This window comes from Monodelphis domestica, chromosome 1, assembly GCF_027887165.1.
Source record: "Monodelphis domestica isolate mMonDom1 chromosome 1, mMonDom1.pri, whole genome shotgun sequence".
NCBI lineage: Eukaryota > Metazoa > Chordata > Mammalia > Didelphimorphia > Didelphidae > Monodelphis > Monodelphis domestica.
Genome location: NC_077227.1, coordinates 460961472 through 460986775, shown reverse-complemented (window position 1 = coordinate 460986775; position 25304 = coordinate 460961472). Strand labels below are relative to the sequence as shown.

Here is a 25304-nt window from a genome sequence, read left to right as displayed (position 1 = left end):
CTAAGTCTTTTACTATTATTATCTCATTTGATCCTCACAACAATCCTGGGAAGTAAGTATCCTCATTTTACAGACAAGGAAACAGGCATACAGGTTAAGTGGCTTGCCCAAAGTCACACAGCTTATAAGTATGTCTGAGGCTGGATTTAAACTCAAATCTTCTTGATTTGAGGCCAGATAGGCCTGGTGTTCCTAGCTGCCCCCTTTATCATTTTAAAGTTTGCAAAGAACTTTACATATGTTAACTCAAACACATACATATGGTTTTAGGCCAATCAAAGGACACTCTGGTGAAATGTCTGGCTTTGAACCACACAGGAAAACAATGACAAGAAAAAAAATCCTCCTATATGAGCAGGGGAGAAGTCACATGTGAAAAACATATGAAGCCAAACCACATAGATAACTAAGGCAAACTAAGTTTCCTATACTTTGCAGGTGCCAGTCAGTCAGAGAATTCCTCAGAAATTTAAAAATCTATCTCTTTGGATTCTCCCAATCCACCTATTCCTGGAAGTGGAAAGTCCACAGGTATTTGCACATTTTTCAGACTTTTGCACTCTACTCATCAGTTGTGTTAAATATTTTTTCCACTTTTTTTTCTGGTCTTTAAAAACCTATTTGTTATATTCAATGACTCTCTGGAAAGGAAGGGGGAGAGATACTAGGAATAACTACGATGGTGTAAAAACATTAATAAAAACTCATTTAAAAATAAAATCAAGGTAATATATGTAAAACCTGGATCAAATTACTTGCCATCTCTGGGGTGGGAAGAGAGGGAAAGAAACAATTTAGATTTTATAACTGGAAATTTATTACATGTAATTGGTGAAATAAAATCTTTTAAATAAATAAATAAAATATCTCTTTTTTGAATTCCTCTTGGGGTGAGATGTAGTGGAAGAGAGGCAGACTCAATCTCAACATTTATTTGACTTAAAATGAAGAAAGGTCTTGCTCTTTTTCCAGTCCTATAATGCCCAGGGTGATCTATGGAAACCACAGGGCCTAGGTATACTCAAAAATCTTGCCAGTGGATTTGCATTACACAAAATCATGACTTTTCCTGAAGCAGATTCTCCAGCTACTTTCAGATTTGGAGATGGCTTGCCCTAGAGGCAGTTAGGTAGCACAGTGGACTGAGAGCCAGAAAGGCAGACCTGGATTCCTGAGAATTTTGGGTTAAAGAGTGGCCTCAAACATGTCCTAGCTGTGTGACCCTGGGAAAGTCATTTAACCCCAGTTATTCAGTCTTTGCAACTCTTCTGTCTTAAAAGAGACACCAAGATAGAAGGCAAGAGAGAAAGGAAGAAAGAAATAAAGGAAGAATGAAAGAGATAAAGGAAGGAAGAAAAGAAAGAAATTGTATTGGCCTGGATTGCTGATGCATTCCATAAGAGTTCATAAGGACTGGGCTTATCGACCAGTTGCCTGTTATCCTATATTAATGTGACAATTCCCATTTTTATGGCACATAAAGGTTTACAAAGCACTTTCCTCACAACTTTGGGATGTCAGTATTTCAAATAGTACTCTATAAATCATGGCACTGAGGCTCATCTTTACCTGGCCAATGATTATCAGCACAGCTTGTGATTGTGGTAATACCTAAAATGTATTATCACCAATGTTTAGCCTTTTACATTTTCCCAAGTGCTCTCTCATCTGTTAGGTTATTTAATCCTCATAACAAGTCTGTAAACTAGGCAACACTGGGGTTTCAGAGGACCTAGCTTGGTTTCTTCTTCTGTAAAAATGGCTGGATTCATAGGATTTAGACTAGGAGAAAGTCTAGCTCCTTTGTTTTATGGATGAAATTGTGGTCTCTTGCAGAACTTCGTTTCAGAAGTGAGTAGCTTGAGCTGGTTTACCTTTCCAGGTCTCTTTTTACTACATTATATTCATTCATTCAACCAGCATTTATTAATCAATTACTGCTTGAGAAAACAAGGCCTAGTGCTAGGCCTAGAAGATACAAAGAGGAGAGTCCTTGCCCTCAAAGGGGAAAAAAAAAGGCTCTCACAGAACATATGACAAGGAGATAGAAAGTAATTTCAAGGGACATTAAAAACCAGTCAGGTTGAGGGAATCTGGTAGGCCTCTGGTATGAAGTAGTACTTGCTAAGCTAGGGATCCTTAAAGGCAGAAGTGAGGGAGGAATCCATTGGAGGCTTCTGAAACAGCCGCAGAGATGGGAAGTCATTTTCGAGGTCAGCAAGTTAGCAAATAGACCCATTTGGCTGGAAGGTACAGTGCCAAAGAAATAGTGATGTTCCAATGCTGAGGTTTAAGGAGGCATGATTTCTCCCTTGGGTAATTGAAGGAAGGTGTGTATGTGATTGAGTGTGTGTATGAGGGACAGACCCAGAGAAATTGCTGAGACAGACAGAGAAACAGAGACTCTGTGTTGACAGTCAGAGAGAAACATAAAGGGAGAAACAGACAAATTGGGTGAGGACAGTCAGAGGAAAAAACAGAATTTGACAAAGAGAGAAGTTATGGGGAGAGCTGCCCTGATTCATGAGGATTTTCCCATTTAAAGAATTACAAGCCCCCAATAAAGTTAAAAAGGTTTATTAGAGAGATTGATGGCCAGGAGGCAGGTCCCCAATGCCTAAAGAAACAAAAAGTGAGCTTTTCATTGGTTTTACAGGAGGGCTGAGTACTAGATAAATCAGGGGGCAGGAGACATGTGACTTACAGGTGACTCTGGGGACTGGAGGGCTGGAGGTGGTGACTTCTGGGACTTTGGGAAGGGCTAGAGGTTGACATGTGTCCTCAAGGATGGGGGACTTTGGGGGAGGGGGGAGGCCTGGGGTTGAAATAGTGCCTGTTAAAAGCAAGTGACTTGGGGGTGGGAGCTGGAGGTTGAAGAAGTTGTTTATCAGGAGATAAGTAGATCTCCGACCCTGGAATACGAATGACATCTTTATCGGTCTATCATCGGTCATCAGGGATGGTCTTCTCTGGCTGGACCGGTTTTGGGGAATCCTTCATTTGTCCCCGGAAACTTCTAGTTTTTGCGTCCCGCTCCAATTTCCCCCTCTCTTTATTTCTGGATCCCACCAAAGAAAGCCAGAGACTGTGAGAGAAACAGAAGTCAGAAAGATGTGTATGTGTGTCTGTCTTCGGGCCCTGCCCATGACAGAATCAAAAATAGGCAGAGGCAGATGCACCAAGGGAGAGACAGAGGGAGAAACAGAGACACGGTGACAGACATCTACACTCTATGTATGTGAGTTCGTGTGGCACACAGACAAAAAGAGACACAGACTGCGCGTGAGTGTCACAGCCAGTGACCGAGGCAGAGAGAAACTGTGCGCGTGCGTGTGACAGAGAGGCAGCAACAGAGACTCTGCGAGTGTCGCAGCCAGAGAGAGACAGAGGCAGAAGCAGAGAGACACACCGTATGTATGTGTGAAAGAGACTGAGACACAAACACAGGCAAAACGGCAGAAACAGAAATGAAGACATACTGTACGTGTGTGCGTAAGACAGCGAGAGACAGACAGACACAGAACGAGACACGGACTGTGTGTGCGCGTGCGCACAGTAAGCGGTGGGGGGAGGGGAGAGGTAGAGAAGTCGGATTGTATGCGTTTCTCCCTCCGCCACCTGACCGCGGCAGGTCACCGGGCGGGGCAGGGCGGGGCCTAGCACAGCCCGAGACTGGGGCCCTGCCTCCTCCCCAGCCAGACCGTGGCCATCTGCCCCAGGTACCGAGAACTCTCTGGAAAAGCGGAGTGAGCCGCCTGTGGCCATCTGCTGCTCCCCCTCCGCCATTTACTCTGCCTCCCCCTTCTCTCCCCACTCCCGAGAGCAGATGGCTCCCACCTCCCAGTTCCCTAAGGCAAATTAAGGAGGTGGGGTGGAGGGATGGGGGGAGGCGGGCTTCCGAAGAGATCTGGAGAGCCAGTGGATCAGGATCCGAGACTTGAGGGTCCTGATTAACTTAACTTTGCCCCCTTCCCTTGCTCCCCGGAGCATGCAGGAAAAGCCTCTTGGAGCCGGGGAGGTAGGTGAGGCAGGGGCCGCCTCCCAACACACGCTCTCCCTGGGAGCTCCTGGGAGGGGGAGGGGAAGGAGGAGGAGAAGGGGAGGGTCCGCGGCCGCCATAGGATCTCTGGGACTCTAGAAAGCGCTTCTCCCACCCCATCTCCGGCGACCCCGCCCCTCTCCCCTTGCCGCCGATAGTACCTCGGGGAGGGGGAGAGAAAGGAAGGGGGAGAGGGTAACTAGGAGACCGAGAAGGACCGGGGCCGGTCTAGTCGGAGAGACCCAGCAGCCCGGCCCGGAGTGGGAGAGTTGCCCCGGCCGGTGTGTCCCATGGGGTGGACTCGGGGGGGATGGAGGGAAAGGAGGGGTTCAGCTGGAGCCCTGGGTTTCGGGGCTGCTCGCCCCTTGGGGCCTACCCTTTTCACTTTTCTTTCTTTGGGGGAAGGGAGGATGCTGCGGGATGCAGACCGGACGGGGCGGGGGTGGGGGGAGAGAGGGACCAGAATGGGGCAAGGAGTCTTAAAGAGGGGTGCGGATGGGAGGGTGAGGATGAATTTGGCGGGACGGGGGGGTGGGGCGTGGAGTAGAGAAGATGGAGTTGGGATTGGGGAAGCTAATTTGAGGCTGGGGTGCTGGAGGTATTTGTGGGCTCTAGAGTTGAGGGAGTTTGGCGGAATAGGGTTGAGGAACATGGGGAGAGGCCTGGTAGGATTTGTGGGAGGGACTCAGTGGCTGAGGGGATAGAAATGTAGAGATTAGAGAATATGGGTGTGCTTTTACAGGAAGCAGAAGCGAGGGGGGGAGCGTTAGGTGAGACCGTGTGGGCCCCCGGTTCTAATTTGCCCCCTTCCCCTGCGGCCCACAGCGATGTTCAGCCAGCAGCACCAGTTCCAGCAGCAGTTGCTGCAGATCCAGCAGCTCATCCAGCAGCAGCAGCAGCAGCAGCATCCTCCGCCGCCCTCCGCAGGCCGGTGAGCGCCACCACTTGAGGCTGGGGATGGCCGGCTCACCCGGGCCTGAGGGGGCGGGGCTAGCCCGAAAACCCCAGGCTGGGTTGGGTTCTGAGCTCTCACTTTCTAGGGGCTGAGGGCTATAATGGGTATCTGTGCTTGGGCCCTGGTCTGTTGTTAGTCTTGTTGGCCCAAGGTACTTAGCCACCTCCTGGAAGCCCCAGGTTCATTTTCCTTCTTGAGTTAGGAACTTGGGCCCAGTTACTTGTGCCTTACACACCCCTCCCTGGTCCAGCAACCTAAGTTTCTGAGCCATGCCTTCCTGGGCCAGAGTTTTAGCTCTGTATCTCATCTCACCATTCAGCCCACCCCAGAGATTTCATTGGACTGCTCTGAGCCAAAATGCCTTTTGCTGGTCAGACTTTGGTGTTTGGGAGTGGCCTTGAATGAGCCCTGTTCTGCTGGAGAATGGGAAGATCAAATTCCACTTTTCCTACCTAGCCTCAAGTTGCTTCTTTGAGGCCTTGGGCTCCTAACCTAACCCTTCTATTCCTATTGGTCCTCTTTTCCTTGCTTATCTCTGCCCTGCTGAAGGGGGAGACTTAGGAGCCCCAGGGAAGGGAAGGGATAGTCTGTTGAAGATCACTGCAGAAATCTTCTTTCCCTTCCTTCCCCTCCTTGTACACAGGGGGCTGCCTTCACAGCAGCAGCAGATCTTGAACCTCCGAGCCACAGGTCAGGCCTCCCTGCTCAGCTCGAACCCCATGCTGCAGAGAGTCCTGCTGATGCAGCACATGCAAGGTACATACCCTACCACCCAATTCCAGCCCTTCTTCTAGGCTGATATGAATGTTTGTGGCTCTAGCTGTTCTCAATAGAGCCTTCATTCCACACAAAATTCAGGACCTCCACATTATATGACTATCATGGAATTTTCTTAAAATATGGCTAGAAATGACATTTTCAAGCTGCTAAGGAGCTAAAGAGGAACCATTTGGCTTCTTGCCCACTCTCTCCATGCTAAATTAATTCTCAGAAACTCAGGAGAGAGCTATCTGACCCTTTTCCCCTACCTCTTGTATCTTTTGTAGAGTAGGAAGTAGAGGGAAGGAGAAAAGTTGTTGCTGCTTGATAGGTTAAAAGAACTATATAGAAAGTTCGACTTCTTTGGTTAATTGCTATTTTAAACAAAATGACTTGCAGAGAGCATTTTTGTTTTACAGAGTCATTGTTGAACTGAATTTTTTTCTACCAGTTTCACAAAGCATTAGTTCTGTGGGCAATTTCTTCGTTGATGTAGTTTGATTTAGTGGATTGATTGGTGGGACTGAAAATCATTTCCTGTGAATTATTGTCAAAGCTTCCAGTTGGAGGTCTCAGGCCTTGTGGGAAGATTGTTTCTTTTTCTCTGGAAGGACAAAGAAGGATAGGAAATAATTCCTGCCCTTGAGGAACAAAAAATTTTGTTGAAGTGACACCCTGATTATGCAAAAAGATACATCCTGCCTTGTATTATTAAACATAAAATGAGTGCCCTTGGCACAAATGAACAAAAAGCATCTATTAAGCACTTAATATGTGCCAAGCATTGGGTATACAAATAATTCTGAAAGGAAGGCCATTCCTACCCTCTCTGAGCTAAATTCTAATAGGAGGAGGCAACACTTTGCAAGGGAAGGGCATTTTGGTTTGGAAAGTTACTGAGAAGGGGAGTGGAGCCATAAGGGAGTAGATTGACACACCCTTTCCAGGAATGATGATAGTTGATTTGATTATGGCTCCTGAACTGGCAAAAGGGAAAAGGGGGAACTCTAAAAGAGAGGAGTTGGCTGGAGGGTGAGTGTGGCTTGGCTGGATCCAAGTCTAGAGATAGTGGTTAAATGAAGCTACCACCAGTAGGAGTGGTCATGGGAAAGATGAGCTTGGAAGAAGAAAGGTATACATATTTTGGGGTTTAGGCATCCATTGGAGTGGTACTGACTATAAATGCTATGATTTAGCCTGGTTTGAGATCCAAGACTGTCTCTGACACTTGCCATTTTACCAAGAGCAAGTCACTTGAATCTCTCTGAGCCAAATGGAGTCAGTAATACCTGTAGGGCTCCCTTCACCAGGCTGTTTAGGATTAAATGAAATGATGTATGTAAAAGCATTTCTTGAACCTTAGAGTGCTACAGATAGCTTAGTTGTTTTAATCCTTACCATTCAAGAGATGGAGAAATTCTTGAACACTGGTAGAAGGCAGGATGGGTTGGTAAGGGTCTGTCTGGAAAGTCTTTAGAGAAGGGGTGGGACTTGAACTTGGCCTTGAAGGACAAAGATTAGGAGAGAAGAGGAGAGCATTCTAGGCAGAGGGGTTATCATCCATGTGTATGATTAGAGGCACCTAGGTGGTGAGGAGATAAACTCTGGATGTGGAGTCCAGAAGATCTGAGTCTAAATCTGGCCTCAGATGCTTATTTGTACAAGTCACTTAACCTCTGTCTGTGTCAATTTCCTCAACTGTAAAATGCAAATTATAGCAGTGCTTATGTCCCAGAGTTGTTGAAGTGATCAATGAGATAATACTCGTAAAGTGCCTAACACATAGTAGATGTTTAATAAAAGTTCCCTCCTCACCTTTGTTAGGTCAGTGTTGTGTTTTATCTTCATTCTTTTGGACTTGTGGTTTATTGTAGTGTTGTTCAGAGGTCTAAAAGTCTTTCAGAGTTGTTTTTCTTTAGAATACAGTTATCATTGTATAAATTGTTTTCCTATTCTAATTTCGTTCTGTCAGTTCATGGAAGTCTTCCTAGTTTCCTCTGAAGTTGTCTAATTCATCATTTCTTATATCACAATAATATTCTATTAATATCCCTGTACCATAACTTGTTTAGCAATTTCCCAAATGGAGAAAATCACCTTAGTTTCTAATGTTTGTTTATTACAAAAGGAGCAAAAATATTTTTGTACATACAGAATTCTTCCCTTTTTATCTTTTTTTTTTTTGGTGGTATGAGCATAGTAGTAGCATTGCTGGATCAAAGTTTAGTAATTTGGGGGAAATAGTTCCAAATTGCTTTCCAGAATGGCTGGACCAGTTAGTTTACAGTTCCCAAACAGTACATAAATGTACCTATTTTCCCTCCAACATTTGTCATTTTCCTTTTAGACTTTGCCAGTCTGGTGGGTGTAGTATAGAACCTCAAAAGCTCCTTTAATATTATTATTAGTGATTTGAAGCATTTCTTTTTAAATATAATTATAGATAGTTTGAATTTCTTTCTTTGAGAAACTGTCTGTTCATATCCTTTGACCATTTATCAACTGGAAAATGGCTCTTAGTCTTATACATTTGAATCAATTCCTTCTGTGGCTTGGGAATGAGTGAAGCTTATAAAGATTTCCCTTCCAATCTTGGCTGTACTGAATTTGTGCAAAAGTCTTTAAATTTAATGTAATTAAAATTGTTCAGTTTCATCTTCTGTAATCCTCTCCATCCTTGTTTGGTCATACTCTTCCCCTATCCATAAATCTAAAAAGTAGTTTCTTCTTTGCTCCTCTAACCTAAAAGGTTATATTTAAGTTATGTACCTATGTGGAGCTTAACTGGGTATATGGTTTGAGGTGCTGGCCTAAACTTAATTTCTGCTTGAATACTGTCCAGATTTCCCAATAGTTTTTAACAAATAGTGAGTCCATCTACTATTGGCTGGGATCTTTGAGTTTATTAAACATTAGGCTATCAGGTTCCTTTGTGTCTGTATGTTGTGTACCTAATTTGTTCCAATGATCAACATCTTTTTTTTTTTAACCAATATCAAACCATTTAAATGATTACTTCTTTGTAATTTAAAATCTGATATGACAGATTCCCTTTTTTCTCACTTTTTATTACCCTTGAGATTCTTAACCTTTTGTTTCTCCAATGAATTCATTATTATTTTTTCTAGCTCTATAAAATATTCTTTTGGGACTACAGTACAGGACTAAATAAATTATTAATTTGTGTAGTATTTTTATTATATTGGTGTAAACTCACCATGCTCAGTTAGTTTTTTTATGTGTTTATATTTCTGCAAAGGTTGTGTTATAATTAAATTAATTTAAACTTTGGATGAATCTTACTATATATACTTCCAAATATTTTATAGCTTCTGCAGTTATTTTGAATGTAATTTCCCTTCCTTTTGGGTTTTGTTAGTTATATATACCAATGCTTATTTTGAATGTAATTTCCCTTTCTATTGGGTTTTGTTAGTTATGCTTATGATTTATGTGGATTTATCTCATATTATTCAAATTTGTTGAAGTTATTTCTTAAAGATTCCCTTAAGTAAATCATTTGCAAAAGTGATTTTTTTTCTTGGCCTTTCTTATTCCCTCAGTTTCCTTTACTTAACTTATTGCTGTTGTCAGCATTTCTAGCACTATGTTAAATAGTAGTGGCAATGATGGGCATCCTTCCTTTACTACTGATTTTACTGGAAAGGCCTCTAACTTTTATCCATTTCATATAATGTTTACTTTTGGACTGAAAGAAAAATCCATTCATGTATTTGGTTTTCTTCATTTGTAAAATGAAAATATACTTTCTTCAAAGAGTAATTGTAAGGAAAGTTCTTTGCAAACCTTAAAGTACCATATAACTGTGAGTATCTTTTATCCTTAAATTTTTTCTTATTGCTATCTTTTGTTTTTATATGACCTTCATTTACAAATATGTCAAGAGCCATCTCTGGCAACAAAGAATTAAAAAAGAAGCTGATAAAAGAAAACAAAGCAGTTGCAGGAAAGTCATCAGCTGAAGCTGATAGGATGTGCACTAGGAACCCATAGTTCCTCACTTCTCTAATGACAGGAGGGAGGTGCATGTTTTCATCTGTTTGGGGCCAAGCTTGACCACTATAATTACATGGTTTCTTTTTGTGTTCTTCCTATTTACATTGTTGTAATCACTATGCATTTTGTTTTCCAACTTTGGTTTACTTTTTGTATGAGTTCATATGGGTATTTCCACTTTCTTCATATTCATTGTTTCTTAAGGTACAGAAATATTACCTTTGTTCATATGGCACAGTTTGCTTAGCACTGTTATTTTCTGACAGGCTTTTAAGGTACCTGCTTTTGTTTTGTGAGCATGAAATGTGGGACCTTAACCTTGGTGGTTGCTGCCTAATACTATGACAAGTTCACATATCATGTTTCCAGCTGTCTTGAATAGGTACAAGTGCAGGGATTTGATGACTAGCAAAAAATAGATCAAAACCACTTTTACCTCAGTTTCCTCATCTTCAAATGAGGCAGAGAAGGAATGGCAAACCAGTATCTTTGCTAAGAAAATCCCAAGTGGGGTCATGAAGAGTCGGTCACAACTGAAATAATTGAACAACGACAACAACAAAAGCCCAGACAGTACTCTTAGAGTTGTTGCCTAATGCTTTTATTATTAAGTTGGCAAAACCTATAGGTTTGACAACTCTTAGTGAAAAATCTGTTGTCCCTTGCTGTGTTGTTTTGGGATTATGCCTCTTGAATTCCTAGCTGTCCTTTAAAATCCAACTCATTTGCTACCTTCTCTTTGAACCCTCCCCTGCATTTCTCTCCCCACCTCCAAAATTAGTAATGAATTGAATTTGTTCAATGAGATACAAGCCTTGCCTCCAAAGGATTTCTAATCCAAAAACTTCTCTACTCTGTTGCCTTTGGGGAGCTAGCCATGCTTAACTTTTGCCCTCCTAGCTGTGCTTCTAGGCATTGCCACCCCACCTCTATAGATAAGGTGTCCCTTTATGTCCCCTAGGTTTCTAAGGGCTTCCTCATTAGATTGCAAGTTCCTTGAAGGCAGAACCTGTTTTTTTTTTTAACTTGCATTTGTATCCCTAGTTCTTACTACAGGGCCTGGAGCACCCATTAAATCTTGCTGCCAGCTAGCTTTTATTGAGAGCCTACTGTGTGCCAGCCATTTTGTTAAGCACCAGGGATACAAAAACAAAAAGAAACTGTTGCTATTGAAAAGTAAATTCCAAACTGATAAAAATGGATTTCAAGGGGAAGAGAAAACTAGGCCAATCATGAAAGGATTCTTGGAAGAGATAGGGAGATGAGGAGCAGCTAAGTAGCACAGTGGATAGAGCACCAGCCCTGGAATCAGGAGGATCTGGGTTCAAATGTGTCCATAGACACAGCCTAGGTGTGTGACCCTTGGGCAAGTCATTTAACTTCAATTGCCTAGCCCTTATCACTAATGGTATTAATTCTAAAAGAGAAAGTAAGACTTTCTTTTTCTTGTCTTTTTTTTTTTAAGAAGTATGGGGCCTGAGTGAATTAACAATAATAATAGTGACTAACAATTCCATAGTGCTTTAAAGTTTGCAAAACACTTTATGTACATGAGACACTAATACCCTATTAGAGATCCTGAATGTTTCTTTGGCCCCGACTCGACTGAGACTTTGGGTTAGTTGTTTTTCCTTTTGCCTTGTCTTGTTGCCTTGGTTTTCCTTAAGAATTGATGGCACCTTCCCCTGTCCTTTTCATTCTACTGATGCCAGGAGATAGGATAGCTCCTAACACTCAGAAAGAGAATAAACATTTATTGAGTGCCTACCACATGTCAGGCACTTTGCTAGGTGCTTTTACAAATATCTTATTTGATCCTCACAACAGCTGGGGGGGAGGGGGGAGTGCTATTTATCCTCATTTTACAGTTGAGGAAACTGAGGCAGAAGTTAAGTGACTAGTTAAGCATGCCTGAGGCTGGATTTAAACTCCACTTGTCCTGACTCTACACCCAGCACTCTATCCACTGCTTTACCTAGCTGCTCAGGAGGGAACTTAGCTGGGTCCATACCTTGTGCTTGGGCCCTTTTCAATATCCATCTGCTCCAGCCTCAGAGAGGGGGGTAGAGCAAGAAGGTTGCCATCTGAGAAGCTGATCTCCATACGACCTGTTCTTGATGTACTTCAACACCTGCATGAAAAATTCAGGGTGCCATAGCCCATGACCTGTGACAAAAGGGAGGTGGGGTAAACACCATGCCTGACCAGCTGGAATTTCTAACTACCTTATGGAAATCAGAGCCATAGAATGTCAGAGCTGAAAGGCATCCTCTATCTCAATGTCCTTATATTACAGAGGTGGTCACAGGGACTCTAAGATGGAGAGTTACTTCCTCAAGGTCACAGAGTAATGATAATAACAAGAACATCTTATTCACTCCACAAATAGCTATTAGGAGACTCCCGTGGCCCTGGAGCAGGTGGGTTGGGTTTCCTAACTCCCTCTTAGGGTCACTTACAATGAGAAGCTCCTGGTGGGCAAGACTGATTTTTTATTTTCTTTGTGCAAGAGACAGTGAATGAGTCAGTAATCCCTTTTGGGAGATGTTTCTTCCAGGGTAGCTAGGGGAAAGCATGACAAATGGAAGAGAAAGAGGTGGCCTCCTCTCTGAGCAAAGGCCCTGTAGAGACAGTCCACAAATTTCTCACCACCACCGAGGCAGAAGGAGGCTTTACCTTCATCCCTTAATATGCTGCCTTGGTTTTCTTTTCATCATTTTTCATCATTTTTCTCCTTTCAAGTGGCCTCTGTTGTTGTTTAGTCATGTCTGGCTCTGTATGGCCCCATGGACCAGAACTATCCATAGGGTTTTCTTGGCAAGGTTACAGGAGTGATTTGCCATGTCCTTCTCTGGCAGATCCAGTGGATCCTTTTTTTAGGCAATCAGAGGTTAAGTAACTTTCCCAAGATTATAAAGCTAGGAAGTATCTGAGACAGGATTTTAATTCATGTCTTCCTAATACTAGGCCTAACATTATCCACTGAGCTACCTGGCTGCCTCCTAGGCATATGGAGATTAAGTGACTTGCCAAGGTCATACAACTAGGACAAGTCTGAGGCTAGATTTGAACTTGGGTCTTTCTGAGTCTAGACCCCATGCTCTTAATCCCTGAATCACAGCTGCCTCCTTTCAAGTATCGTCTAGTGTCCCATTTTTTGCCCTGATCACAAAAGGGCCACACAGGCTAGGGACAGGAACTGAATCTGAAGTGATTTATTCTTGGCCTCCAGTAAAAGTCTGCCTTGGTCCTGTTTCTTTAGGGAGAGCCTGGCCCTCAGATCCTAGTCCTCCTAAACTGTGATTGTGATTCCTTTCTTTCAGCAGGCAGATTCAACATGACTGCTCCTGGCCTTCAGCATTTCTTCCCCCAAGCTACTCGACACTCCCTCCTAGGCCCTCCACCCGTCAGTGTCTCACTCAAACCTGCCCGCATAGGCTTCCCAGGGCTCTCTTTCCAGAGGCAGAACCGGGGCTATCGAAAGGTAAGTAGAGGCCTGGGGTGTGGTGATGGGCAGCTCTTCCTTGGAATGTGGGGGCACAAGTGTATACCCCTACTAGTGCAAGAGAACAGTGGGCCACTTGGGTTCTTATCCAGGATCTGCCAGTAACTAAGTCAACTAAATCACTTCTCTAGACCTTGCTTTTCACCTCTATAAGATGAGAAAGTTAGACTAGGCTGCCCTAGAGGTCTCTTTCTAGCCCTGACTCCTAGGGCCCAGAGATGTGTGATGGAGGACAGTTATAATAGATTCCTCCTGGAGATGGACCCGTGAACCAAGTCTGGAGGGGCACAGTATTCTCTTGCACATCGGGGATCTTAAAAGAGAAGTCCTTAATGCCAGAGAAAGGCCACGGACTTCAGTTTCTGCCATATTAGAAAGAAGCTATGGCAGGGAGAGTGCTTAGGAAACAGGAAGGCTAGATAGTGAAGAGGGAGGAGGAAGCTTCTGTGAAGTAAGTCTAGTCTTTGCCTCTCATGTGGGATAGAGTATAAGCCTTTTCTACTCAGCCTGGATCTTGAGCAGCCAAGGTTTTAGAGATGTAAGAATCAGTCTTTCCTGAGACCTTTTGAGGATGAAGTATGCCAGGGTCCTACAAGATTGATAATAATAATAAATATACATGTTTGTATATAATTTGTAACATGAAATATATCATAATAGCTAGCATTTATATAGCATTTTAAGGATTGCCAAGCACTTTGTATATGTTCTCTCATTTGATCTTAACCCTATAGGTTAAGTACTATTATTATCCCCATTTTATAGATGCAGAAACTGAAGCCAAGAAATTAAATGACTTGCCCAGGATCACACAGCTAGTTAGTGGCTGAGGCTCAATTTGAACTTAGGTTTTCACAACTCTAAGTCTAGTCATTTATCCACTTTGTTTCCTAATTGCCAAGGATTAGGTGCTCAAGGCTTTTTATACTTGCCCAGGCCATATTATTGGCCCTGGGCAAGCAGCTGATTTTAAGGCTGAGTAATTGCTTCTAGGAATCCCCGAAGGGACCTGAACCAAAGAAAGATGTGGAGCTGGGCCCTTCACAGATACCCTGTGAAGATGAGAAGATAGATGTTCCAGAGGCCTCCCAGGAGGAGGCTGACTCCCAGACTACCTTGCCAGAAGGTAAAGGGGGAAGGAAGGTGGCACCTTTCCTAACAGGAGAAGCATAGTACACAAGTAGATTCCAGACATTTTTTAGTGCCTGCTATGTTTGATGCACTGTGATAAGACACATGATGGTAACCACCTGTGTTGTTGAGGCCACTACCTACCTCTGAGCTTGAGAGGGGCCTCTACATAATAGATTTGGAAGTGGAGAATACTAGCTTTGCTACTATCTCCCCTCGTGACTCCAGACCAATTATTTCATGTATCTGGACCTCTATTTCTTTGCCCCCAAATAAAAGATTTAGACAAATGTCCCTGTCAGCTTTAAATCTGTGATCCCGTGATTTGGAATCCTGGAGTAGTAACAGCTGCCAGATCAGTCTTCCACTGACCAACTTGATAAATGTCAATAAACAAAAACATTTCCATATACAAAGTACAGAGATTGTTTCTTTAGGTTTAGAAAAAAAGGAAGTTTTAAAATGTATATATTGAGTTTATAATGGGAATGTCACCCGTGCCTCACTTGTCTTTGTGTCCTGATGTGCTTCTGTGGATTTTAGAAAATATTTCATTGATACTTTCTTTTAAGCAAAGAATGCTATTATGCCTATCTGTATTCTTCACAAGTCTAGAGGATTGCTCGTGTCCATTAATGGCTTGATCAGAAAGTATTTGTAGACTAAGTGAATTGCCTGTCTTATTGAACTTTGCTTTCCCAGCCCACTCTATTTCTCTGGCCCTTTTTCCCACAGATCCACAGACTTCCCCCGAACCCAGTGATGATGGCAGCTCAGAGCCTCTGGCCAAGAGACTCAAGAGGTAATGTATGCTGAAATCATTAGATTGACTTCTTTCTTCTCCTGAAGGCAGATGAGATTGGAAGAGTCAGTGATGGGTATTAGGCCTAGTCTCATCCCTTCCAACTAGAACAAGGGAGCTGGGAACCCGCTTTCAGTCCTTCTTTGGCCTTGGCACACTTGAACTGGTGTCTGACACCCACCTAGTGGCCAAGAGGAGCAGTGCAGCCTCCCTTTGGCTCTAATATTGGGGCAAGAAAGGTTCTGACTTCAGAATTTTAGGTGAGATAGAAAGAAGTTAAGGTTTATAGGAGAAGGAACCCTTCATCCCTGGACTGGGCTGATCCTTTAATTCTCAATCCTTTGACTTTGGAAACCTAAAAGAGGTTGAGTTCAAGGATAGCATAAGTTAGGATTTGGTGATGGACTTAAGATAGGAATAAAATGAATTTTTGAAACAATCAGTTTTTAAATAGTAACAGAAGGATTTAGATTGGCTATGAGGAAAAACTTTTTGACAAGGTTGTTTAAATTCCTAGATGGGTGGCCATGGGAAGGTGTAAACTTTTCTCCTGGAATACTTACTGTATAGGTTAGGTTTGGTCATCTACCAGGGATAGAGAAGTGAATGGGTAATGTCTCAGGGCCCCAAGAAGACTCAGACATGGTCTCTAGTGTCCTGTCCTCTCCATCAAGGTTCTGAATAGCTCTGTTCTAGTGGGCCTAACAATGTCTTCCCTTTCTTCCCAGTGTGGAAGATAACACAGACTCTAAGGAGGAGACTGATCTGACTATAGAAAAAGCAGAACGTGAGTATTGGTGTTGGGTGCCAGAATCTCAGAGTTGGAAATGTCCTCAGAGGCCATCTAGTCTTAATTCTGACCTGCACAAGAATACTGACTAGAAGTCACTCTATGTTGTTCTGAAGAACCAGCCTCCAGCATGCCCTCTTAAGGCTGTCTATTCCATTTTGAACCATGAATTGTTAGGAAATTTTTCCTAACTTTTAAGCTTAAATTTGCCTTATTGCAACTCCCCTACCTTGCTCTTGTTCTGCCTTCAGGAGCTAAATGGCTCCAGTCAGGCCAGCTCTTTTCATAGCCATCTGTGCCCTCCCTGAGTCCCATTTTCCCCTTGCCCAGTTTTTTCAGGCCCTTTATAAATAAGCTACATTCTTGAGGCCTGTCTCCATTCTTTGGATGCTCTGCCTTATTTTTTCTAAAATTTGGTGCCCTATACTGAACACAGGTCGCTAGAGGCAGTCCGAGTAGGATGGACACCTCTAGGCTTCAGCTGTGGATTCCTTTCTTAAATCAAGATAACTTTTTCCCTTGCCACATTTCTTGTATGCTTCCTGCTGAGCTCCATTCCATTAACACTAACAGATGACATCCAGTTAGTCTTGTTGCTGAAGAAGGGTGGCAGGCTCTACCTACAGCTAGGCTATTAGCTTCCAGAAAGGATACCCTTCCCTTCCTGCTTCAGTCTCTGGGGGCTACTTTGCCTTTCTCTGCATATTCTGAACCTCAGGAGACCTTGCTTGGGGTGTGAGATGGGTAGAGATGGGAAACAGAGCGTAGGATCATGGTCCTGGATGTGCCCAGGGGAATGCTGGTCACGTGCAAGGGACAGTCTCCTGTTCTACTCCTCAGAAGCAGCAGAAGCTGATCCCCCAGATACTAGCAAGGATTGGAAAGTCCCTGAGGAGCCCAAAAGCCTGGAAGTGGTGAGTAGGCAGAACTAGGCTGAGGAGAAGTGAAGGTGGGTGGGTGGGTGCCAAGCTGTTGCTTTCCAAGCTGATGTATCTCTGGGGCCCTGTTGGGGGGAGGGGGGAATGTTATTACCAGGGGGAGAGTGCAGACTGAGCCAGGTCTCTGCCTTAGTCTTCACTCATGCTAACACTCAGCCTTAGTTTCCCCTCCTATAAAATGGGAACTTGACCTCCTTCTCTTGTGAGGGGATAGTGAAATTCAAATAAGATCATACATATGGAAGTATTGCTGTGCAGACTGGAGGGCCTGAGGAGGTAGGTATTTTTACCATACCTTTCCCCCCGAAGAGCTGAAAATGCTTTTATGATGATAATCCCTTGCAACTGTTCTCCTGTCTAAAAATAGTCTCGAGCATCCCTGCTGGGCTTTTAACCATTTAAAGTCTTTTCAAATTCTTTTTCTTATTGGATTCTTACATTAGGGGAGGTGGCGGGCAGCAGGGCAGGTTATACGCTCCTTTTTGAAGATGGGGACATGACTTGTCTAAGCTTATTCAAGATTTATTCAAGTTTATTTTAGGAGCCTATTATGTGCCATGCATTATGCTATGTGCTGGAGGGTAGGTACAGAAATAAAGATGAAACTGTCAAAAGAAAGGGGTGTAGGGCAGTTATGTGGCTGTGTGGATGGAGAGCCAGGCCCAGAGACAGGAGGTCTTGGATTCAAATCTGGCCTCAAGACACTTCCTAGCTGTGTGACACTGGCAAGTCACTTAACCCTAATTGCCTAGTCCTCACTGCTCTAGATAAGGGTCTTTCAAAGAAGATTCAGTAAATCATAGGAGCTTACTATGTGCCATGTAGTGTGCTATGTGCTTGGGGTAGATAAAAAAATAAAAGTAAACTGTCCCAGTCCTCAGGAAATTTACATTTTATTGGTGAGAAACAACATGGACATAGAGAAGTAAACACAAAATGAAAGGTGGAGGGCACTAACAACTGAGAAGGGAGGAAGATAGGTATACTGTGAAGGTAGCTAGAGAATTTTAACTGATAGAGGTGAGGAGGAGTACATTTCAGACATGGAAGGAAAGAAATAAGCATTTCTTAAGTGTCTACTACCTGCCAGGCTCCTGCTTGGCAATAATTAGGTGTTGCAGAGGTTGGGGGGTGGGGGGAAGATGACTTTATTTTGGGTGGAGGAGTCCGTGGGAAGTGACTGATATTTTTTTTAGAACATCAGTAAAAGTTTAAAAAAATAGGTCCCTCAGAGGTCCTAGTAAACCCAGGACTAGTCTGCCTCTTTCCTGGCTCCCAATGTAGTGCTCTCCCTAGACCACTACGATTCAAATGAGAATAGTGGCAGGGGATAATACAGAGAAGTGGCTAAGTGGGAAAGAGAATAGGAAAGGAAGGTGCCTACTCAAGGTGGGATCAGGGAAACCAAAGACCGTGAGATTTGGGGGACCACAATTGCCAAGTACAGGAGACCTGACTTGGCCTTTATTTTGTCTTTCAGCTAAGCTACCCTTGCCTTTCTGTTTTCTTGGTCTCCCCCAACTGGGTTTCAAGGACCGTTTTCCCATTGTCTATAGATGGCCTTAGGCAAGCTGCCTTCTCTGGGATTCAGTTCTTCCCTTGTGTTCTTGCATTTGGTAATTCTCCCCTCCAGATGGTGAGCTCAGGAAGCTCCCTGAAGGTGACAATCCAGCAGAGCAGTGAGAGCCGAGCCATCAGCACAACTGCACCAAAGCCTGGCTCCCGACTGAGTGAGAGCAATGCCCCTGCCTCCAGCCTAGAGCCTGGCCTGAAGTTCTTCTGTTATATCTGCAAGATCAACTGCTTCAACCAGCAGGTGAGAGCTACCTGGCAGGAAGTACCCAGAGAAATGGGCATGGGGGTGCCCAGGGGGCCATCCCAGAATTGGCTGATGGGGTCTGCCTCTGCCTGGTAGGATGATAACCATAGCTCCTTACACAGGGGCAGCAAAGTTTTAGGTTTAGTTAGCAGGAATTTCACACTTATATGTCCTCGGAGGTAGATGATATTATTCCAACTTTACAGAAGAAGAAACTGAGGTTCAGAAGCCAAATGACTTGCCCAAGGTCATGAGACTAGTTACTATTGAGTCTTTTTTCCCCTTCTAAACCAACCCTTTCTTTCTGTCTTAGTAATAACTGTAAGACAGGAGGGTGAGGGCAAGGGCTAGGCAATGGAGGTTATGTGACTTGCCCTGGGTCACACGGCTAGGAAGCGTCTGAGGCCAGATTGGAGCCCAGGTCCTCTGAGTCTGCCTCCTCTTGTCACCACATGTACCCACCCCTATCCAAGCCCTGCAGTCTCTCCATCAAGTTTCTCTGGGCCAGGGTTCCCTCAGAATAGGCCAAACAAGAGACCCAGAATGCTAGGCTCCTCCTAGATGGTTTTAGAAGTCCAGATTTTTTGTGTGTAGGAGAAAGAGGACCCAATTTCAGAGTTAGAAGATATGGAAAGAAGGGTGGATTTGGAGTCAAAGCTTACTGCTTATGTGACTGTGGGCAAGTCATCTCATTTCCCTGAGTTTGTTTACTCATCTGTAAAATTATAAGATTGGACTAGAGAACCTTTAAGAGGCCCATCCTTTCCAGCTTTGAATTAAATGGTGTTATTTACTACTAGTAGCATGACCTGGAGCAAGTCATTGAATTTTTGAGCCTCAGTTTCCTCATCTGTAAATTGGAGATAATTGTGCACATGAGTGTTCAGGAAAGTGATTTAAAAATCTTAAAGTACTTGGAAAATGTGGCTTATTCCCTAACCCCTAGAAGAGGATAGAAAAGTCCCAGCTACCATGCCATGTTCATTAGGTCTTCTAAGGTAAATCATCCTAATGCTTTCTAGGAGACCCCTATTTGGTTCTAACCCAGGTAGACAGCTATATATCCCAAGCCAAGACCCCGGTTTCCCAGAGGCCCCATTCCTCTCCCAGTTGCCCTTTCCCTTCAGGCCCAGAATCAGGTCCTAACTCCACAGCTGGCCTTCCCTCCCATGGCAGAACTTCCAGGCCCATATGGCCGGGCTCCAGCATCAGCAGCGGCTTGGGGAGATTCAGCACATGAGTAACGCCTGCCTCCTGTCTTTGCTGCCCACGAATCGGGAACAGGGTGCCCTTGCGGAAAGAGATGGGTAAGAGCAGGGCAGCTTTGGTAGGCTCCTGAGAGAGAGAGGGGTATTGGTCTCGGGCAGCCAGAAGCCAAGCATCAGAGGTGAGGCAGAAAGGTAGGGCCAGTCCCTCCAGGATCATCCCATCAGGGTGGAATCCCATCATTAGCAAGTCTGTCTGACCTTGGGCAAGTCATTTCACCTCTGGAGGTCTCAGATTCCTCATCTGTAAACTGAGGAGGTTGGACAAGATAATCTCTGAGGTGTCTCCCCATCCTAGATCCAGAGCTTTCCTTTGGGTTAGAATCCTGGGTTAGTGTTGGAAGGATCCTTAGAGAGATCATTGGGTCTAATCCCTTTATTTCATAGATGAGGAAACTGAAACTCCCTTACTTTAATTTCAAATAAATATTCTCCTTAACATTTGGGGACATGTTGACCACTCCCCTGCTGGTGCCACTCTTGACTTCTTAGACCTCAATGGTGACCCCTTCTTAGCCTTTCTATTTCCAAATGGAGCAGGCAGTGTTAAGCTGCTTTCTAGGGGAGAGAGAGAAGAGCTGGTATGGGTCTAAGGTAGCCAGGGGAGTCTGAGAAGAGGGCAGTGCACTGGCTTGCCCCCTCTCAGGCCTGAGCTTGCGTTTGCCTCTTCAGGGAACCCCAGTCCCAGAGGTGGTGCAATACCTGTCAGACCCATTTCCTGGGAGATCTTATCAAGCATCGAAGGACTCAGGAGCACAAGGTACAGGGATCAGAACCACAGTGTATTAGAAGGCTTCAAGGGGTTGCTGCCAAGAGGACATAGGCCTAGCTCAAGGAGACTGGCATCATTGAACTAAACCTTAATTTCCTTGGCATAAAGGGTGGCTGGGTATTGAGGAGGTGGCAGCAGCTCTCAGCCTGCTGGGGCGGGGGGGGGGGGGGGGGGAGGCTGTTCATAGGGTGCCTTCTTCATTTAAAAAGAAAAAGATGGGCTAGTGGAGATGATCGATTCTTTTCTAGCTTGCTTGCTCTAACATCTAAAATTAAATGATGTTTTGACTGTGATCTGGGCCACTGCTGTTATTTTTAGTTTTGCCTTATAGTCATGAAGTTGCTTTCTTCCTTTGCCCTCAGTATCTTTTATTCTCTGTCACTCTCAACTTTACTTCGTGATTCCCCCTTCCCCCCAATCTTTGGCCTCTTGCCTTGTCTGGCTTTTTCCTTCTGACCAAATCCAATCCTATATTGGAGCAGTGTTTATTGACTGTGTCTACTATGGAAAACACAGTTTTTATAGTGTCTAAATGCAAGAAAAGCATTTACTTTGAGGCACAGCAAGTATATCTTGGGTGGTCTACCACATTTTTTAGAAGGAGGAAAAGAAGAAACAGGTGAGAGGATTTGTGGGCACTGGTGTTGGTAGAATTTGAGGGACCAAGCTCAAAGAGGGGATCATTCCTCGCACAACCTGAAATGTTAAAGACCTCTCTTTTCTCCTTCCAGCTAGCCAAACACTCCCTTCGTCCTTTTTGTACTGCCTGCAGCCGACACTTTAAGACCCCCAGAAAGTTTGTGGAGCATATGAAATCCCCTGAACACAAACAGAAAGCTAAGGAGGTAAGAGAGAGAGGTGCTGGGGCCGGAGAAGTTAATTTAGGCCCTTTTCTGGAAAGGGGCCACTACTGATTTTTCTTTTCTTTACAACCCTTACCTTCTGTCTTAAAATCAATACTGTGTATTAGTTCCAAGGTAGAAGAATGCTAAGGGCTAAGCCAGTGATGGTGAACCTTTTAGAGACCTAGTGCCATGCTTCTCTCCCCCCCCCACGCCCCCCCCCCAGTCCTGGGTGTGCCCCACCCCACCCCTTGCCCCACACAAGGAAGGGAGGAATGCTCCCATTGGCTGCTGGGCAGAGGGACAGGTGATGTGAAAAAATATCAGGTACATGGGATGGGGGGGCCAGCTCCACCTGAGTCCCTCTGCCTTTCTAGTAAGGAACTGTGGGAAGGGGTGGGTGGAAGGCAACCATATTCCCACAGATAGCACTCCATGTGCCATCTTTGGTCTGTGCCATAGGTTTGCCATCATTGGGCTAGGCAATGGGGGTCACACAGCTAGGAAGTAGCCAAGGTCACATTTGAACCCAGGACCTCCCATCTCCAGGCCTGGCTCTCTATCTACTGAGCCACCCAGCTTCCCCCGACTGGTATCCTTTTGCTGGACTAGAAGCTGCTGCACTGGGCCCTTGGAGCTAAAGGGTCCCAATCCTTTCTGACAGGCACAACTTGGGGAGAAGGAGCCGGGCAGCCCAGAAGAGGCAGAGGAACTCATCACGGTGGATGCAGTGGGTTGTTTTGAGGAGGATGAGGAAGAAGAGGATGAGGAGGAAGATGCAGAAGAGGATGAGGGCAGCGAGGCAGTGGGAGAGGTCGAGGAGGCCAAGCAGGTACCCGGGAAGGCATGCCCAAAGGGCGGGCAGGTAGGACCTGCATCTCTGCTGTTTGCTGCTTACATGATTTTTGGAGCCCTGGTCTTCCCTCCCTCTGTTAAACAGGGCTGGGGATGAGAAAGGAGCGGCTGGCTAGATGGTCTCTAAGCCTTTTTTTAACTCTAGGTCTAGGACCCTTAGGCACTGAAGGTAGGGAGATGAGTGCCTGTAGGAAACAAAAGAGATGCCGCTAGATAGAAGCCCCCTAGGGAGGCTGCTGCTGGGTAGCTACAGGGAATAGAGAAGAGTGTTGGCTTTTCTTCTCTGGGCAGCCCTCTGAATTTCTCTTACCCTCATACTCAAAGGCCTGCATCATTGAGATTATAACCTCTGCTGTTCACAGACAGACCAGAGGAACACATGCACAGCCAATCACCCAGACTGACTCTTCCTCTAGCTCTCCCCCCTCCCCAAAACACCAAGAATGATGGAAGGGCTCCTGAGCTCAGATTCCATTCTAGGCCCAGGGGAACTGATTAAGACCTAGAGACTAACAAGGTCTGGTTTGAGCACTGATGAATGGGATCCAACCAGGGCAGGGTCTGTTCCACTTCCAACCCAAGTGTTCTTGCCAGGTGGGGCCAAAAGAAGTGGCTGTAGATGCCTGGAAAGGCCTAGAGGAATACTCTCCTGACAAGACGTATGGTAAGTCATGCTTCCCAGCTTTGGTTAGAAAGAACAATTGCTTGCGAGTTTCCCTTGTCAGGAAGCCATGCCTTCTGGGTTTTGTTCTGAGAAATGTAGCATCATTTTGAGTAAAATAATTCTGGGAGCTGAGTGGATCAGTACTAGTCTGGGGGAAAGGACTTCAAACAATATGCCTGTCCTCATTCAGATTCAAGGATTTTTCAGGTTCCCCATACCTGCCTTAAACCCTAAACCCTCTAAATTTCCTCTGCCCTGGGAAAGGAAGATGCCTCACCTTTTTTGATCCTTTCCCTATATAGTGTCATCTCACTGCCTCCTCCTATCCTGTGTCCCAGGATGTTTGAAGCACATGGGGAGACCACCCTATGCCACCCCCCTAACCCCATGTGGGACTCTCAGGCACACCCTTTGACCTTGGGGGGGGGGGCAGACATTAATCTCAAGGAGTAGTCAATAATGCTTCCCATTCTCCCTCTTTTGCAGGCCTGGATTTTCTGGTACCTGTGGTAGGGTATCTTTGCCGGCTATGCCACAAATTCTATCATAGTAGCTCAGGAGCTCGCCTTGCCCACTGCAAGTCTTTCATGCATTTTGAGAATGTTCAGGTTAGACCCTCTACTGGCTTCCCAGCCTATCCCCATCCCTCTCCTGCCTACTCCCTCCCCCCATCATCCAGTGTCTGCCTCTGGGTTTGAATCTTTTCTTTTCTCCTTCCACCCCCATTTACTGGGGCTAGTGATTTGGGAGGGCTCATGTGATCCGATAGGAGGATCTTATTCTAAGGCCAGCAGCTTTCTATAACCCCTGGGCCCCCTTGCACCCTCAGTGCAGTAAATGAGGGAGGTTGTGACAGGGACTAAGCCTAGGCCCTTAGCTCTAAGCAGTGGGACAAGAAACTTGAGGGACTAGAACTACCCTATGATGCTAGTATTTCTATGGTGCTGGGAGGTTTGCAAAGTGCTTGTGGTGCCTCATTTGATCTTCACAACTCTTTGACGTAGGTGTTATTGCTATTTTACAGATGAGGAAACTGAGGCTTAGAGGTTAACTGCCTTGCCTAGGGTGACCCAGCTGGCTAAATGCTGGGGGCAGGATTCAAATGCAGATCTTTCTGACTTTAAGTCTAATCAGTCATAGCTCCCCATTATCAGCTCTAGATGTATGATCCCATGATCCTTTCATTCCCTAGAAATGCCTACTGTACCCCCAAGAACTTAGCCTATGGATGTCTAGGAGGTAGGAATGGGACACCTGAGACTCCCTGAAATTAAATGAGTAAGTGAAGTTCACATGCCACATCCCAGGTTGAGTCAGGCCCAGAAGACAGGTTTCCAGCTCCCTCCACAGCTGTCTTTACCTTCTTTCTGCCCCTGAGGTCCAAAGGTAGAAACTCAAAGCTTCTAGATGTCACACATAAGGAAAAAATGTGTCTGCTGGCCATAATGTCTGTTTCTTTCTTCCTAGAGATACAGAGCAACCAGGAACCCTGGACCAGTCCCAGAATTCGAGTCAAAGCCTGAGCTCTTTGACATCCTGACAGGGGAAGGGATAGGAGCCCGGGGTTCAGAACAACAGGAAGGCACAGCTCAGCCCCTAGGAGCTGAGTGTAAGTCATGGGGCACAGATGCCCACAGAGATGCTGACAACACAGGGGGAGCCCAGACCCCCATGGAAGCAAGGGATGACGAGAAAGCTGGTCCTGGGAGGCAGAAGGAGCTAGAGGATGAGATCACTCCAGCCAAAGGTAGAGTGCCTGCCCCAGAGCCCTGCCGCCGATCTGCTCGTCATAAGCCAAGATAGGGGGGCTCCAGGGTAGCCAGCTGGGCAGCAGACAGTAAATTTTCAGAGCCTTTTACTAGATCGTTGGGAAGAGAAGCTGCTGTTTTTACTCAGAGACCAATAAAGAATTGTGGTTTAGTGTTTCACTGTGTTGTGAACTGTTCTAATGTGTTGTGAACTGTTTTTTAGGACTAAAGGCTAAATGGTAGTTTCTTTGTATTCTCCCAACCTACCCATCTCCTAGAGGGAAGTTTACCTGTTTGAATGAAGACAGACCTCATAATTCCTCTTATGTCTTCTCTTATCCAGGCTAAACACCCCCCCAGTTCCTTCAACTGATCCAAGTCCCATGGAACTCAGTTTCCTCAT

General features: G+C 45.0%; 1 protein-coding gene and 1 long non-coding RNA gene across 15 annotated transcripts; one reads left to right on the top strand and one right to left on the bottom strand.

Moving 5' to 3' along the window:
- The first annotated feature begins 3325 nt into the window (after window positions 1–3325).
- CIZ1 (CDKN1A interacting zinc finger protein 1) lies at window positions 3326–25081 on the top strand. 14 transcript variants are annotated; one of them, XM_056812482.1, is made up of 16 exons: window positions 3326–3410; window positions 4865–4970; window positions 5638–5750; window positions 13094–13254; window positions 14269–14401; window positions 15142–15208; window positions 15937–15995; window positions 16839–16912; window positions 18570–18752; window positions 19932–20062; window positions 20693–20780; window positions 21524–21637; window positions 22299–22466; window positions 23084–23153; window positions 23640–23761; window positions 24621–25081. In XM_056812482.1, exons 2-16 carry the CDS (start codon window positions 4867–4869, stop codon window positions 24954–24956), a joined length of 1923 nt encoding a protein of 640 aa, XP_056668460.1. In that variant the 5' UTR covers window positions 3326–3410; window positions 4865–4866; the 3' UTR covers window positions 24957–25081. The 14 variants fall into 14 exon arrangements, with proteins under 14 accessions (XP_056668460.1, XP_056668461.1, XP_056668459.1 ...); XM_056812483.1 differs by having other exon boundaries at window positions 3334–3410; window positions 16842–16912; XM_056812481.1 differs by having other exon boundaries at window positions 3340–3480.
- Window positions 6159–11901, bottom strand: LOC130456459 (uncharacterized). Its single transcript, XR_008915333.1, has 2 exons — window positions 7152–11901; window positions 6159–6357 (listed from the first exon to the last, which is right to left on the bottom strand). It is a non-coding gene; the product is annotated as an uncharacterized LOC130456459 (long non-coding RNA).
- Window positions 25082–25304: the final 223 nt, after the last annotated feature.

What these genes read in the sequence shown, in the direction of transcription:
- CIZ1 (XM_056812471.1), top strand. Translation starts at nt 3,468, where the DNA reads ATGAAGACATACTGTACGTGTGTGCGTAAGACAGCGAGAGACAGACAG. An exon ending in GACTATAGAAAAAGCAGAAC is followed by an intron (nt 15,996 to 16,838) that starts GTGAGTATTGGT and finishes TCTACTCCTCAG; the next exon opens with AAGCAGCAGAAGCTGATCCC. An exon ending in GCCCTTGCGGAAAGAGATGG is followed by an intron (nt 20,063 to 20,692) that starts GTAAGAGCAGGG and finishes TTGCCTCTTCAG; the next exon opens with GGAACCCCAGTCCCAGAGGT.